The sequence below is a fragment of the Pipistrellus kuhlii genome, unplaced genomic scaffold (assembly GCF_014108245.1).
Source record: "Pipistrellus kuhlii isolate mPipKuh1 unplaced genomic scaffold, mPipKuh1.p scaffold_m20_p_15, whole genome shotgun sequence".
Classification (NCBI taxonomy): Eukaryota; Metazoa; Chordata; class Mammalia; order Chiroptera; family Vespertilionidae; genus Pipistrellus; species Pipistrellus kuhlii.
Window position 1 is genome coordinate 12,596,987 of NW_023425460.1, and position 17,864 is coordinate 12,614,850.

At 38.7% G+C, this 17,864-nt stretch overlaps 1 protein-coding gene across 1 annotated transcript in view; it reads left to right on the forward strand.

Moving 5' to 3' along the window:
* Nucleotides 1–238: 238 nt before the first annotated feature.
* The window catches only part of DNAJC12 (DnaJ heat shock protein family (Hsp40) member C12), a 37,949-nt gene continuing 20,323 nt past the window's right edge, over nucleotides 239–17,864 (forward strand). Inside the window, exons 1-4 of the mRNA XM_045581818.1 lie at nucleotides 239–294; nucleotides 2,545–2,622; nucleotides 4,535–4,640; nucleotides 11,552–11,630. Coding sequence (XP_045437774.1) covers nucleotides 254–294; nucleotides 2,545–2,622; nucleotides 4,535–4,640; nucleotides 11,552–11,630 — 304 coding nt within the window. The 5' untranslated portion in view covers nucleotides 239–253. The remainder of the gene's footprint in view (nucleotides 295–2,544; nucleotides 2,623–4,534; nucleotides 4,641–11,551; nucleotides 11,631–17,864) is intronic.

A 17,864-nucleotide genomic window follows, 5' to 3' on the forward strand; every position in this document is an offset into this window, starting at 1 on the left:
CGCACTGAGTGCGCAGGGAGCCCGCAAAGGCGCCACTTCCGGCCCCTGCTCGGGCTCCTGGGACCCGCAGCTCGAGCGTTCCAGCCTTCCCCATCTCCGTCTGAGCTGTGTGTTACTGGTTCCTACTTCCGGCTTAAAGACCGCGAGCAAATGTACTAATTTAAAAAAGAAGCACTTCCGGAGGGACGGTTCCTGGCGGCCGGAAGTGACGTGACGTTCAAGTCTCGCGTTCCCATTGTACGTCGTTCTCGCGATGCCTAGTGGGAATTGTGGACCTGATTGGGCGGTTCTGCGGTGAGCGGGCGGGGCGGGGAGGGCAGGGAGGACGGGGCTGGGGCTGGGGCTGGGGCTGGGGTGGGGGAGAGGGCGGGGCGGGCGCTGACCGGGCGGATTTTCCCGTCTGGTTGGGCGTGAGGTTGTGCCTCTGACTCGCCTCACTTGAGGTACCTTTAATTCGGTTAAAAATTTCACTTGATCTCTACTACCTATTTTATACCATTTTAAAAAGACTTTCTTCAACGAAATATATGTAACTAAAACAAATGACACTTGTTTTAAAAACACAAAAAGCATAAAAAGGAAAGCAAAAGTGGTAGGGTGACTACATTGACTAGATATAGTTCCTAAGGTATAAAATAAATGCCTCGTTTCTGTACCTGCCCAGCTCCCACCCTACAAAGGAAAACACCTGCTTTTTAAAGGGGGAAAAGTGTAGGAGCAGACGTACACTTTTATTACAATAAAAAGTGCACACAAAGAGAATGCCATAATACTCTCTTCAACCAGCCTTTTCCATTTGATCCATTTAGAGATGCGCAAAGAAAGCTATCTGACTCTTCAAAAAACGGTTAGTTAGTACTTTCTATAAATGCCGTAATTTATTCGTGCACTGCCCTCTTCTCCCATTGGAGGACCTGTTGGCTGTTCCCAGTGTTTTCCTGTTGCAGAGAATGTTTCAGTGCTTGCCTTGGAACATATTTTGGTGTAAATTCTCAGGGCACATTTGTAGAGAGACAAAATTGCACAGGCAACTGAGACACATGTTGATAAACACCACCAAATTGCCAAATTGTATCAATTTACACTCTTACCCAAAAATGTATGAAAGTGCTAACTTTTGTCATTTCTGTTTTATCATTGGATAATATCAAACGTTAGAAATCTTGCTTCTCTGATAGGTGAACTTCCATTGATTAGCAGTTTCATAATTATGAATAAGTTTGCACTACTATTGATATTTATTGGCCATTAATTTTCCTGAAAGTAGTCATATACTTGGCCCAATTTTCTTTTCTTTTTTTTTTAAATAAATTTCATTATTTGTTTGTTTTTTATAGAGAGGAAAGGAGAGGGATAGAGAGTCAGAAATACTGATGAGAAACATCGATCAGCTGCCTCCTGCACACCCTCTACTGGGGATGTACAGGCAACCAAGGTACATGCCCTTGACCAGAATCCAACCCAGAATCTATCCACTGAGCCAAACTGGTTAGGGCTCGGCCCAATTTTCTTAAATATGTTATTTATTTCTGAAAGATGGTGAGAGAGAAACATCAACGATGAGAATCATTGATTTGCTGCCTCCTACATGCTTCCTTTTGGGAGTTGAACTGAGACCTCCTGGTTCATAGGTTGATGCTCAACCATTGAACCACACCAGCTGGGCTGATCTCCAAATTCTTAACATGTCCATGCTTTCCAAAATGGCAGCAACTGAGAGACCAAATTATGTTCATGGTCTCAGCAGGAACAGACATCTCTCTGCAGCTATACCCACATTTTACCAAGTAGGTTAACCCTATAGGAAAGGACCAGGTACATGATTAATAGGTACCAGGAATTGAACCTGTGACCCTTGTGTGCTCCTTCCAGTGCTCTAACCTTTGAGACCATCGGCCAGGGCTGTTTCCTGTTTTAAAAATTTTTTTTTAAATTTTTTTTATTGCTTGCTTTTTCTTATTAAAATAATAGTATACTGGTATGTTAAAATGAATAAAATATAAGTCACCTGTGATCCTATTATCTAAGGACAACTGATCTATTTTGGTGTATATACCTTATCATATTTTATATGATATTTTAGATTTTATATTTTATAAATATACTAGAGGCCTGATGCACAAAATTCGTGCAAGAGTAGGCCTTCCTTCCTCCAGCAGCTGGCACCAGCTTCCCTCTGGCACTCGGGACCAGGGCTACCCTTCAGCCACCACCAGGAACTACCAGGAACCGAGATCTGGGCTTCCCTTTCATCGGGTCTAATTAGCATGTTATGCTTTTATTATTATAGATATACAATGTACGTATACATACAATGTATATTTATAAAACTGGAATCATACCATACCTACTTTTAAAATTTAAATTTTACATTTTTTACTTTTAAAATTGAAATGAATTTGATATAATTTATACCCAGTAACATGCATAGGTCTTAATGCTCTGAAGTTTTACATAGTAGATACTGTTTTCTAACTTTTTCTCTCCTCACAATGGAGTGTGCACATTTCCCAGGCATTAAATATGTTTCTACGTCGTTTTCAGTGACTACATGGTACATTCAGAAGTGAGAACATGGTGTTTCAGGAAAAGAAGCCTCGGGTTGCATTTCATAAAACATGAAAATGAGTGATTACCAAAATTCTTTTCACAATTCTTTTTTCTTTTGTTTTTCAGAAGAACATTGTAGCATTGTCCTGACTCTTCTCAAGATGGAGAATAAATAAGCAACAATTCCTTTTTGTGATCAGTATTGTCCACTGTTGGAGGGAATTCATATCACTTTTCTTTTTAATTGTGGTAAAATATATATAATATAGCATTTACCATTTTAACTATTTTAAGTGTACAGTTTGGTGGAATTGAGTACATTCATACTGTTTTGCAACCATCACCAACATCCATCTTCAGGATTTTTCTAATTTTTCCAAACTGAAACGTTGTGACTATTAAACACTAACTCTTCATTTGACCCTTCCTCACAGTCCCTGGAAATTTCCATTTTTCTTTCTGTCTCTATGAAGTTGACTCCTCAAGGTACCTCATATAAGTAGAATCATACAGAATTGGTCCTTCTGTGTCTGACTTACTTCACTTAGCATAATGTCTTCACTTCATCCATGTTGTAGCATGTGTCAGAATTTCCTTCCTTTTTTTTTCAAAGAGGAAGGGCGTGGGAGAAAGAGAGATAGCAACATCAACGATGAGAAAAGTAATTAATTAGTTACATACAGAACTTTTAGCAAGAGAGGATATACATATAATGAAGGATTGGTGAAAATGGTGCCTCCCTCAGCTCTAACCGGTGTGGCTCAGTGGATAGAGCCTCGGCCGGCGGACTGAAGGGTCCCAGGTTTGATTCCAGTCAAGGGCATGTACCTTGGTTGCGGGCACATCCCCAGTGGGGGGTGTGCAAGAGGCAGCTGATTGATGATTCTCTCTCATCGATGTTTCTAACTCTCTCCCTTCCTCTCTGTAAAAAAAAAAAAAAAAATCAATAAAAAAAATAAAAATATATTTTAAAAAAAGAAAGAAAAAAGAAAAGAAAATGGTGCCTCAGTACTTAATTCTCTTCAGAAATAAGCTTTTAAAAAATGTATATAGGTACGCTCAGTGAAAAAAAGTATTTTCCAAGGTGATATTTATGGGGGCATTTACAGGGTTAAGGCAGTTACAGTTTTGTATAACTCACCACTCACCTTCTCTAAATCCTAAACCAGACCTGCATTTCCTGGGGCCACAGTGAGCTGACCCACAGGCTCCCTGCATCCACTCCAGACCAGACACACTCTTGAGTCTGGAGTGAGCCAGCCCAGGAGAAATGGTACAGCAAATCTACCCTATCATCACAGAGTTATTTTTCTCACTTTCCTATTTTAGTTCATGATTTTAAGTGTTTTCATTTGTTTGCCTCCTTCCATCAGAATGTAAGCTCCCTAAGAACCCAGAGTTAGCATAACTTTCTTAAGTTCATGCTGGGCACAAAATAGGTCCTTCATAAATATTTGTTGAATGAATAAATTAACAAATGAATGAAAATTTGCTTCCCAAGTCTATTTTCTTTTACTCTATTTAAAACATTTTGAAATTTTCTAAATTCACAAGAAACCACCCACTACTCATATCTAACAAATTCTAAGAGTTTAGAATATTGCTTAAATTTTTTTCTTTTATCACTTAAAAAGAAGTAAAAGAAAAAAAATATAGGAGGTGGAGAGGTGGCTCATTTGGGGAGTGTGTAAAAATGGACAGTCCTTGTTTATCCAGAAGAGGAATGGTGAATCTGCATCACTTATATAAACTCAAACTACAAGTCCCAGGCAGCACTGCAACAGTTTGGTAGTGGTCTGTTATTTTTTTCTTCTGTAAGCAGCCAATGAAAGGTAGTTTACACAGGTCTTGGATGACATCTGGTGTGTGTATTGGCTGTGTCCAGCCTTAAACCTTGTGTGTGCAGTTTGGAACATGCTGCGGTAAACCAGATTTAAAAGGCTTTTCCTGTTAATTTGCAGCTCATTGTGCCTCTTGTTTCGGGGGCAAGAAGAGTTGATTCAGTGATCTCAATGGACGCAATACTGAATTACAGGTTGGAAGATACTGAAGATTACTACACCTTACTGGGATGTGATGAACTGTCTTCGGTAAGACAGTGCATTATGCTGTTCTTTTTCACAACAGTATTCAGGTTTTATTTAAGATTTTAACTTTGTAATTTTAGTCACATTGCCTAGAAACCTAATCATGTATTGTTTTAAAGCACCTTTGGCTCAGAGAAAGTTAAGGATTTAAATGTGCATTGGGTCTTTACTTGAATAGTGCCTTCTTGCAGTTTTATGGATACTTGTGATTGAATATGTGTATTACCATAGACTCTATTTCAAATATATGAAAAATAGATACTTGAAATTTTGTTGTAGTTGCTGTTGACTGTGTTTCATACCATACATAAGCTATAGCTTTATTATGGCAACTTAAATTTTAATTGAGATGAAATGTAATTTTCTAGTAATTAGCATTTTAAATTGTTTTATTAAAATGTGTACTGTTATGTGAACAGCTAAATTATGCAAACCAAGAAGCATCCTTTTATGTTAATAGTTCAAATTGAGTAGGAGAAATTACTTCTTGAAAGGGTGGCTCCTGATACAAAACATGTGAAAATTCTGTAGTTTTTCACTTAATTCATAATAGAATAATGTTTTAAAGGTCCCCATAGACAATTATAAAGGTTGTAAAAGTTTTTTAAATTATGGAAAACTCATTTATAATTCTATCTCCAATGGTAACACTGTTAATGTCTGGCATATTAGTCTTCAGTCTTTTTCCTATACGTATTTTTGAAGACATGTTTGGGAGGATATTATATATACTTGTTGATTCCTGCTTTTTATCCACTAACATTATAACAAGGATTTCTCCATGCTATGAAACATTCTTCATACATATTTTAATGATCACATAATTTTATTGTACCACAATTTATATTCTGTTATTGTTACATATTTTATTTCTAGTTTTTTAAATTTTAAATATTGTTGAGATGAATATAACATATATTTCAATTATGTTATTGCATATATTCATATTATTTTATAAGTCTATATTTTAAAATTTATTTTATCACTAAAATATAGCTATTAAAATATTTTAAAGCAAAATATATTTTTAATTTAATTTTGTTTTATATGGCTGGAGTTTAGTAATAAAATGTACTTTGTAGACTAGAATGCTATATTGGACACAAAGGATTAAAATCTCCACCATCATCACTTTGAGGAGTTTACCTTGAGTACCTTGTAGTTACACACACACACACACACACACACACACACTAAACAGGTTATATTACTCTTTTAGGTGCATATTTCTCCTTTAGGATAATATGTTACTCTTGCTTGCTTTTATGGTGATTAGTTTGAAAGCTTATTACCATTTTTACCGTGCGTTACCATACTTTGGATTCTACTATTGCCAAATAATTTTTGAAGGAACTTTTTAAAATCATAGGAGCATAATCAGACTTGATAAGTTTCTCAACTTGGGTTAAAAAATACTGTCATACTAGGTTATAAAGAGATTTTATATCCCCATAATAAATCTTTTGACTGTTTAGTCAGTCTCTTGTAGTTCTGTTATTGTCTATTTTAGTCTATAAAAGAGGAGGATTAATTTTGAATAGACTAAAAAAATGACCCTGTTGTTTATTTATAATGCTTGTAACAGTTTAATTTCACAGTTAGCAGTTATAGTCATACTTCTCTGCAGATACTGTGGTATGTGTTAGGAGGATAAAAGCATTGATACTCCTTCTTCTGGTTGCATTTTACTGACTCTGTCAATGGCACAGATGTGTAGATAACAGTCATTTGTTTAAAATGAAATGACCTTCCATAATTTTGTCAATTGCTTTTTTATGTATCCTTTCCATTTAAAAATATTTTATGCCAATTTTTAGTAGTGTGACATTTTCTTTACTTGATTTGTGTTGGGTGGATTTCCTTTACTTCACATATTCCTTGATTTGATGATCTAAAAAATTGACCATAACTGTTCATATCCCAAAACAATTTAGCGGTTATAATTTCAAAACCATTTGATATTTTCATTTTTATAATAATTGAGTTGAGACACACACAATTCTTTTTTAAAAATATATATTTTGTTGATTTTTTACAGAGAGGAAGTGAGAAGGATAGAGAACTAGAAACACGGATGAGAGAAAAACACTGATCAGCTGCCTTTTGCACATCCCCCACTGGGGATGTGCCCACAACCAAGACACATGCCCTTAACCAGAATCGAACCTGGGACTCTTCAGTTTGCAGGCCGATGCTCTATCCACTGAGCAAAACCGATTTCGGCAATTATTATTATTTTTAAATATATTTTTATTGATTTTTTTTACAGAGAAGAAGAGAGAGGGATATAGAATTAGAAACATCGATGAGAAAGAATCATTAATCAGCTGCCTCTTGCACACCCCCCACTGGGGATGTGCCCACAACCAAGGTACATGCCCTTGACCAGAATCGAACCTGGGACCTTTCAGTCCACAGGCCGATGCTCTTATCCATGGGGCTGGGATGAGCAGGAGCAGCAGGCAGGTGACATTGGACTGCTGGTTTCGGCCCAATCCCCAAGGCCATGCTGAGGGACCTCAACTGTGCATGAGTTTGTGCGCCAGGCCTCAAGTCCTATATAATAAAAGGCTCATATGCAAATCAACCAAACAGCAGAACAACCAGTCACTATGACAGGCATGACCACCAGGGAGCAGACACTCAATGCAGGGTCTGTCCCCTGGTGGTCAGTGTGCTCCCACAAGGGGAGCACTGCTCAGCCAGAAGCCAGGCTCACAGCTGGCGAGCATAGCAGCAGTGGCGGTAACCTCTCCAGCCTCTGCAGCAATGCTAAGGATGTCCAACTGCCAGATTAGGCCCAGGAGGAGTCCAAGATTGGAGAGGGTGCAGGCTGGGCTGAAGAACTCCACCCTGTGCATAAAAATTTTGTGTACCAGGCCTCTAGTATATATATATATATATATATATATATATATATATAATTATTATTTTATATGTATATATGTGCCTATATATATATATATATATATATATATATATTACATCATTCCTTTTGAGGTTAAACATGGATTTATTCTGCACAAAATGCTTTGTAGCTTACCTTTTCTCATAGAAATGCATTATATAAATAATCTCAGGTTATTAAAAGTTTTCTACCATAAGATGATTTTTTAATGACTGCAAAATATTCCAGCCTGTAGCTATATTACAGTGAACTTGAACAAATGTCTTATTATGGACAGATAGGTTTTTATTTACAAGGTATAGCATGAAGCCTTTTTTAAAAAAAATATATTTTATTGATTTTTTTTTTTAGAGAGGAAAGGAGAGAGATAAAGAGCTAGAAACGTCAATGAGAGAGAAACATCAACCAGCTGCCTCTTGCACACTCCCTACTGGGGATGTGCCCACAACCAATGTACATGCCCCTGACTGGAATCGAACCTGGGATCTTTCAGTCCGCAGACCGATGCTCTACCACTGAGCCAAACTGGTTTCGGCAGCATGAACCTTTTTATAACTAAATTCTTTTCGTTCCTTGGATTATCTCCATAGACAGATTCGTTAAATTGGAATTGTTGGATCAAAGAGTAAGAAAATATATATATCTCAATTGTTTTTCAAGAAGTTAGCTCCAAGGGAGCATGAGAATGCTTAGTGCCTTGCACCTTCACTGGGTGTCATAATTCCTTGGATGTTTTGCTTTATTTGAGTACAAGTAAAATTGAATATTTTTGTGTGTTTACTGGCCCACAGAGTAAGCAGTTTTCCAGACCATTGAACATTGGCTTAGGAAGTCAGGATGCAGTGGACCTTGCCATGGCGGGCCTCACCTGCTCACGTGTTGTACTTGGCACTGGGTGGATGGGGTGGATATGCCAGAAGGTTAATAGAATGTGTCCAAGACAAAGTAGCCCACTTTACCAGTTGGTTTAACCAGAACTAGCCTTACATAAGAGATTTATGATAAACTTTACAACAGTAAAACTGTGAAAAGTAATGAAAGACATATATGGACTATTCTTAATTTTTTAAAATTGGCAAAATATAGAAAGAAGAAACTGTCATACATATGAGCACTATGGAGAATTAACTACTTTGACATATTTGCTTCTAGGGGCTAATAGCAGAATGTTTCCTAATGGGATCAGAATAAAAAAATAAAACAACAACAATAAAACCCAAAATTTCTACCATTGATAGGTATGATTTTATCCATTTATTAACCCCCCTCAAGATATATGCATATATATGTAAAAAATGTGCCTTGATGGAGCTTTTAATTTTTATCTGTATTGCTAGAATTTTTTTTCAAAGAGTGATGATAAGTATTCATAAGTTACTTGTTAATTACAAAATGCTTACTACTAGGATCTTTAGAATATTTAATATTTTAAAATTGAGAAACAAGTTATTCTCAATTTTCTTTGTTATATATGTAGGAGGGTAATAGTGACTGATGGTTAAAGGGAGCACCAGAAAGAGGAAACAATTGATTATGGTTCTTAATAGGAAACCTATATCTTCCTGTTATTCTAAGAGTTTTCTCAGTAAGTTGCTTAACAAGGAAAAGAAGAAAGTTACTAGCCTGGGCTTTATTTGTATGCATGTCTAATACAACCTATGAATAGTTTTTTATGAGGATTGATTGATTGAATGACATGGAGCTGATAAACATACGTTTCTCCTCCCATGAATCCTATTACGATATTGAGCTAAGCTACTTGGGAATTCATTTAATAATAGGAACTTAATAACGGGTTCCTGAGCCTGAAGAATTCAGCCTTATAAAAACAGTGGGGAAAGATGATTGGATTTTAAGTCTAAATGCTTAACAGTGACTTCAGACAAGTTACTTAACCACCGACATTTAATAATAGCTACTATTATTGAGTTCTTATTATCATCAGGCTTTGCTCTACTTACATTATTCTTGTAATGTAAAGATGAGGAAACCTAGACACTTAGAAATTATATAACTTGCCTAAAGTCTTAGGGCAGAACTGGGATTTAAAACTAAGCAGCCAGGCCTTTCTCTAGTCTAGAGGTTATGCGTATGGTATATGCTTTGCTGGTAAGTCTCTGCTCTTTAGGCTTACCATACCTGTGGGCATGCATTCCTTCCAGCAGTAGGAGCTTCACTGTTACCTGTTTGGGCTTAGAAATGCTCCTTATCTATAAACGTGATTTAAAATCTAAGCCATGATGCTTTATTTATTTATTAAAACAAAACATTTAAGAGAGAAAAAACAAAACAAAACACAAAACTAAGCAGCCAGATTCCAGAGCCACATAACCCCTATTGTCTACTTCTGCTGTCATTGCAATTATCCTATATAATAAAGAGCTAATATGATAATGGTCGTGATACCAACAACTGATCAGCAGGAGGTTGCCTGCGCATATGCAGCGGGGTGAAGCTGCCGCATTGCTCCAGAGACATGGCGGAAGTGGAGAGGCACCCGGAGGAGACAGGACCATCCCATGGCGGGGAGGTGGGTGTGAGAGCCCATAGCATTCCCCTCACGTCTTTTGTCACCCCCCTCACCAGTCCTTCAGTGACTTACACTCAGAGTGCCCTGCCTGCCGCCCACCTGCCAGGGGAAGGAGCTCAGCGAAGGAGGCTTCCATGCTCTTCTCTGGCACCATGATGGGCTGGAGATAGGGCAGAAGTGGGGAGGTGCCCAGAGGAGGCAAGACCAGGCCGAGGTGACTCTCAGGGCTGAGGGCAGGGCTTGAAGTGGCCAGAGAAAGCCTGAGGGATCGGGAGCGGAGCCAAGCTTGCTTGAGCTCTGGGTGGAGAGGTTAGGGTATCAAGGCAGGGAGGGTGGGTGGGATGTGCTTGGGTGGGCAGGGCCACACGATTTCACACACCGGGTCACTAGTCTATATTATAAAAGGCCAGTGGCCATAACACTGTAATGACCAAACATACGGTCACCAGGAGGTGCATTGATGGGTCTCGTGGTGCAGCGGGAGTCAGTCTGGGTCCCCCTGGCATGGTGGGAGGAAGTCTGGGTCCTGCGGGCACGGTGGGTCTGGGTCTCTTGTGATTTCACGTGCTGAGCCTCTAGTATTAAATAAAGCCAAATGCTGATTATTTCTGATACCAGGGATTAAATCAAATCATAGATGGCCCTTAAACATAATTCTAGTTTGGGATGAAGCTTCTGTTTTTCCAGTCAAAAATCTCTAACCAAGCTGTTAATTAGTAGCAAAATGATCAGGTTTGAGTTATGTACTTTTTAAAAAAAATTGTGAAATTCTTAATAAAACTGAAAAGGGCCAAAAGACAGGAAGAAGGAACTTTATAATGAATAATTTATAAATTGGACAGTTATCCCTAAATAATGAATGGTGGCTAAGTATCTTAAAGAATTCAGACGTATGACTTGTATACTAGTACAGTCTTATGATAAACCTTATTGATAATATATTGAGCTCACAGATGTCTTGGGCAATCAACAGGTTAAATTGTCATCACAAACCACTATTTGAATAGGGGCTATTATTGGATGCTTTCTGAATTGTGTAATTAAGGAAATTATTTCTTAGAGTAAAAAAGTCAAAATACAGCCAAGACTGGTTTGGCTCAGTGGATAGAGCGTCGGACTGGGGACTGAAAGGTCCCGGGTTCGATTCTGGTCAAGGGCATGTACTTTGGTTGCGGGCACATCCCCAGTGGGGAGTGTGCAAGAGGCAGCTGATCGATGTTTCTCTCTCATCGATGTTTCTAACTCTCTGTCCCTCTCTCTTCCTCTCTGTAAAAAATCAATAAAATATATATTAAAAAAATCCTACCTGTTTTTGGAAAACATAGAAATTAAAAAAAAAAAAGTCAAAATACAAATAGAAAGATCAAAATGAAAATTGGGTTGATCATGGCTGTTTTGGGAAGGACTGATGTCCAAGTTCTTCCTTCATGACATTTAATCTGGACTCTTTATCTTAAACATTGACTTTTGTTTTAGGTGGAACAAATCCTGGCAGAATTTAAGGTCAGAGCCCTGGAATGTCATCCTGACAAGCATCCTGAAAACTCCAAAGCAGGTAGGTATTTTATAGCTGTTTCTCATGGAAATGAACAGTGAATAGAACTAAAAGCCACTGCAACTTAATTTTATTTTCTCTCTTACTCTCAAACTTATTTTTTTGTTTGTTCAATGCCAAAGAATGTTTTTGCACTATTGGATGGTAGGAGGGGGGAAGGGAGTAGGGTCTTTCCTCTAATGGTAGACATCCATTTTTCTTTCTGCTATAATATGCTGCTTCATTGTTTAAAATGTGTCCAGTTTATGCCTTATTTCTCCAGCATTGGAGTGCTAACATGACTTAAGCACATTTGTAACCAGATGGTTGAGTTGATGAGAACTTGGCTGGTTTTCTTCATTTCAGGGACCTGAACATGTTCATATGTATGATAATGTATTCATACTTTAGTTTTTCCCTTATGATAGTTTAAATTGCATTATCATAAATTTAGATATAAATGCTTATGTACATCTTAACTTGGAAAAAAACCCTAACAAACTAAAATGCTTCCTTAACCTATCTGCCTCCTGCTCCTCTCCTTCCCTTTAGAGCCAAACTTTTAAAAAATATATATATATTTTATTGATTTTTTACAGAGAGGAAGAGAGAGGGATAGAGAGTTAGAAACATCGATATGAGAAAACATCCATCAGCTGCCTCTTGCACACCCCCTACTGGGGATGTGCCCGCAACCAAGGTACATGCCCTTGACCGGAATCGAACCTGGGACCTTTCAGTCCACACGCTGATGCTCTATCCATTGAGCCAAACCAATTTTGGCTAGGGCCAAACTTTTTGAAAAAGAAGTTCACAATTAATTTCTCTACTTCCTTTCTGTCCAGTTTTTTATTTACTCCAGTCTGACTTCCTCCTCACCTTTCTTGGAAACTGTTTTTGTATTGTAATAGTCACCAAGGACTTTTTGGCTGCCAAATCCAATGGTTGCTTTTTTGTCTTTATCTTCCTTGAACATTAAGATTTGGTACTGTTGATCATGCCCCTTCCTCCCTCCCTCCCTCCCTCCCTCCCTTCCTTCCTTCCTTCCTTCCTTCCTTCCTTCCTTCCTTCCTTCCTTCCTTCCTTCTTCCTTCCTTCCTTCCTTCCTAAAAAATTTTTATTGACTTTTTTTTACAAAGAAGAAGGGAGAAGGATAGACAGTTAGAAACATCAGTGAGAGGGAAACATCTATCAGCTGCCTCCTGCACACCTCCTACTGGGGATGTGCCCACAACCAAGGTATGTGCCCTTGACCGGAATCGAACCTGGGACTGACACTCTGTGCACTGAGCCAAACCGGTTTCGGCTATGCCCTCTTTCTTGAAACACTCTTTGCTCTTAACTATCTGATGTGCACTCATACTTTTTCTCCAACTTCTTACGCTGCTATTTCTGTCTTCTTTGTGACTCTGTCAGGTTCTCTCCTAAACTCTCTGGACTTACTCCTCACTTTCTCTCTGGAGTCTTGTCTAAGTCTGTAGCTTCAATGGTTAGCTCTTTGTTCTTTAAAAAAAAAAAAAATACCAGTGTGCCTGCTGCACACCCACCACTGGGGATTGAATCCCCAACTCAGGCATGTGTCCTGACCAAGAATTGAACCATGAACTCCTGGTTCATAGCTCAATATTCAACAACTGAGTACGCCAGCAGTGCCAGTTCTTTGTTGATGATTCCCTAATCTATCCTTAACTCCCTTCTCATTCCTCATTTTCAGACTGGAGTTTTGACTGCTGCTTGGAAATCTCTATTTGGAGACATTTCAAAGTCACCCTGTCAAAAACTGGACTGACTCATTGTTTTCCTCTCATCCTCTCTAAAATCTCATTCATTTTTTTTATTTTGGTTTTGTTCCCCCATCTCATTGAATAGAACCACCATCCCTTTAGTTGGTCACACAAAAACCTTGCCTTCTTCCTCTCCACATCTGGTTGATACTGGTGATTTACCAATCACGTCCTTTCCTCTTCCCTCCGTCCTCACAGCCTCTAGAGTAGGCCATCATCATTTCATGCCTGGATCCTTACAGTACTCCTTTAATTGCTTCACACTGGAGATAGTGGTCTTTCTTTTCAAGTATGGGGAAAATAAAATACTGAATACGTATAAAGAATACCAAAGCAAATGTTCACATAATGTACCACCCAGCTTAAAGCTTCACCAATGCACTTGAAATCTCTTGTGTATTCATACCCTGATTCTATTCTCAGGGAAGATAATGCTTTTGTAAATTTCATGATGATATTTGCCATATGTGCACACTATAGGTCTGTATATAGTATGTGTATATGTATGGTTTTTCTATAAAATATGATTAAGACCTGCCTGTAACTCTATATTGCACAAATGATAAAACCAAAACTCCTCTTCATTAAAAAATGTTTCCTAGCCTTAGCTGGTTTGGGTCAGTGGATAGAGTGTCAATCTATGGACTGAAAGGTCTCAGGTTCGATTTTGGTCAAGGGCACATGCCCGGGTTGTGGGCTTGATCCCCAATAGGGGGTGTGCAGGAGGCAGCTAATTTATGATATATTCTCTCTCTCTCTCTCTCTCTCTCTCTCTCTCTCTCTCTCTCTCTCTCTCTCTCTCTTTCTCTCCTCTCTCCTCTCTCCTCTCTGAAACCAATAAAAATATATAAATTCTCATCATTTGCAGCAACCTGGATAGAATTAGAGAACATCATGCTGAGTGAAATAAGCCAGTCAATGAAAGAGAAATACCACATGACCTCACTCATTTATGGATATTAAAGAACATTATAAATTGATGAACCAAAAGACAGATATAAAGACAGTAAAGCAACAAGCAGACTGTCAAATTAAAGCGGGGAGGGTAGGGAGATCTGGGGGAGATAAGAGATCAACCGAAAGACTTGTATACACACATATAAGTACAACCAATGGACACAAAACTCTGGGGAGGGAGGGTGTGTAAGGGGGGGGCAATGTTAAAATATGTACACAGATAATAATTTAATAAAAATAAAAATAAAAATATATTTTAAAAAAAGTTTCCTTTCCTAGGACATGACAAGCCAGGGAAGAGGCCCGGGGTCCTGTCTGCACTTGGCACCTGTAATTGTTGGGCCCAATGGGTGTGGGCAGAGTGCGTGAGTGCACAGGTGTTAAGGAGCTGTGGGTTGCTCATGTTTTAATTTGTGGGAATCTGACTGCACTTGGGATCAGTTGTATAGTTACTTTTGCCATTATAATGATTTCACTCTTAACTGAGATGTTTAAAAAAATAAATAAATATATATATATATTGATTTCAGAGAGGAAGGGAGAGGGAGAGAGAGAGATTGAAACATCAATGATGAGAAAGAATCATTGATTGGCTGCCTTCTGCACGCCCCCAACTGAGGACTGAGCCTGCAACCTGAGCATGTGCCCTTGGCCGGAATCAAACCTGGGATGCTCTTTCCACTGAGTCAAATCAGCTAGGGCCTAACAGATATTTTTATCAGGTGTGTGAATAAATACATAAAGACTGGCACAAAATATGTATCCTTTATCTTAAAGCTCTTTATTATATTTTTATAGCAATCATTGATCCTTTTGATTTGTATAAGCAGATGATTTCCCAATATAGGAAGTTATTTATTTTGTTAAATACTTAGCTATTACTTTTGCTCATTTGATTCCCACCCTTTTTATTAAGGCATAACTTGTTTAAGGCCACACGAACAAATCATAAGTGCAAACTTGACAGATTTGTTTGTATGTATAACCAGATGAAGATGTAGGACATTTCTAGTATCCTTTTCATGTCCAGTTCAAAGTCAGCCGTCTCCTATTTGTGGATCTCTGTTGTCATTGATTAGTTTTGCCTGGTTTTGGATTTCATGTAACTAGGATCATACAATGTGTACTCTTTTGTGTGTGGCTTCTTTTGATTTACACTGTGTCTGTGGTATTAACCCGCAGTGCACATGTAGCAATAGTTCATTCTTTGTCATTGCTGGGCCTTTAGGTACAAACACCCTCATTTCGTGCCCTCCCCCCATCTCTCCATTTTCATTTTCTCTCCACCACCATGCTAGGGCCACTCAGAACTATTTTGGTTCCATAGGTGCTCTGCTTTCTACTCTTCAGACCTTAACGTCTGCTGCTCCGTCTGCCTGGAGCTCCCCTGAGGCCTGCACGCCTCCCTGCCCTGCTTTGATTGGCAGGTCATGCTCCTGCATCAGGTCTCTGCTTAGCCATCTCTGCCTCTGGGAAGTCTTGTGCGATTTCCAGAGCACTCTGTACGTCAGGCAGCAAACTGCTTATCGGACCATCTCCTCGTTGCCCATTTGCTTATTAGCCATACCGGAAGCTCAGTGAGGCTTATCTTGTTCCGAATGGTGTGCCCAGCAGAGGACATCCACCTACCCAGAGGACATCTGCTTTCTGCAAATAGTAATGACGGGAGTGAGTGAATGAGTGACTTCATGACCATTTCTCTAGAAGACATTAATTACTTCTCTGAACTGGAGTTAATATTAAAATATATTTCCTAGTAAACATTTGATAAACACTTAAAAACAACCATCAGCCCCAGGATACTCTTTAACTGGATTTTTCTTCTAATGAAGCGTGGCTTTGAGTTTTTGTCTGTCGCTGGCACAGTTTCTATTTGGGATACATGACGAATTGCCATTTCTAGTTGTCATAGTGATGGAGTTTTCATGTATCGGCTACCTCAGGTTTCTTGTTCAGAGAAACACGGGACTGTGTAAATATTGTTTAAAATGAAAAGGTACACAGACATCAGTACCTTTTCTTGTCAGCCTTGCAGTTGACAGATGATTCAATCTAGAAATAGTTTTCAAGTCTATTTAAGCATCCATTTACTCAATTTGGATGAATAATGTAAGTGATTCTTTATATACTTGGAAAAGGATTAAGGTTCCTGAGAAAAAATATTTTAAGGTCCTAGCCAGTGTTGTTCAGTGGTTAGACTATTGGCTTGTGGACTAAAGGGTCTCAGGTTCAGTTCTGCTCAGGGGCACATACCTTGGGTGTAGGCGTGTGCAGGAGGCAACCAATTGTCCCCCAATTTAAAAAAAAATAAATTTTATTGATTTTAGAGAGGAAGGGAGAAGGGGAGAGAGATAGAAACATCAATGATGAGAGAGAATCATTGATTGGCTGCCTCCTGTATTCTCCACACTGGGGATTAAGCCCACAACCTGGGCATATGCCTTGATTGGGAATCGAACCAGTCACCTCCTGAGCTACTCCAGACTGGGCCCCATTTTTTTTTTTTTTTTTTTTAATGTTAAACAAAAATTCACTCAGATACTGACTTTTAACTTGACAGAAGTAGAGAATACACCGGAAAGATTTTGAAATGTGTTTCATTAAAGTGAAAGGCTAGCCTTTATAGCAAGTGTAGGTAGGAGAAATTAATATATACCATTTTGGACCACTAAATGTAGTGTCTACCATTGCATTGAAATTACTGATTTATTAGCATGATGGAGTAGTAGACATAAACATAGGCTTGTCTGTTTGGATTGCTTCTAGCTCCACTTCCAAGCTAGCTGACCGTGAGAAACTTCTCTGAACCTGGGCATTTCTCACAGGTACAAGGATAGACAGCAGTATAGTACTTCGTGTGCCTGCGGTGAAGAGTAAACGAGGTGTCCTGCATGCGGGAAGAGCTCAATGAATGTTGGCAATTAACGATTCAGTGGCCTTTCTGTTCTCAGCACTCTAAGATAAATATTGAACAAAGTGTAATAGTTACTTTTTTGTAAGTAACCATTAGAACTTTCTTGTTTTCATTTAAAAAGAATTTGGAAATACCTTTTCTCTAGGTGTAGGGGATGGATGAAGGACTGGTTGTGCTATAGAAATTGTGTCACCGAGTTCAAAAGATCCTGACTGCTGTTCATGCCAGTCCCGTGTATGCACGTGTCAACAACTGTTTCAGGCCAATGCTTTCAAACTTCTCTTTGATCCTGAAGAAAGGGGTCAAAAGTTTTGTGTAACGGTGTTTTTGTTATTGATTCGCGGCTTCAAAGACATAAGAATATTTGAAGAAAGGCAGCTCTTTGTCCCTTGCATCATCTTTGAATGTCTCAATGTTTTCCTACTTCAAAAACTCTTTAGCCTGGTCGGTATGACCCCTGTTCGATTCCTGGTCAGGGCACATTCCTGGGTTGCAGGTGTGCAGAAGGCAGCCAATAGATGTTTCTCTCTCATTAATGTTTCTATCTCTGTATCTTTCTCCCTTCCTCTCTCTCTCTCTCAAAAAATCAATAGAAACATA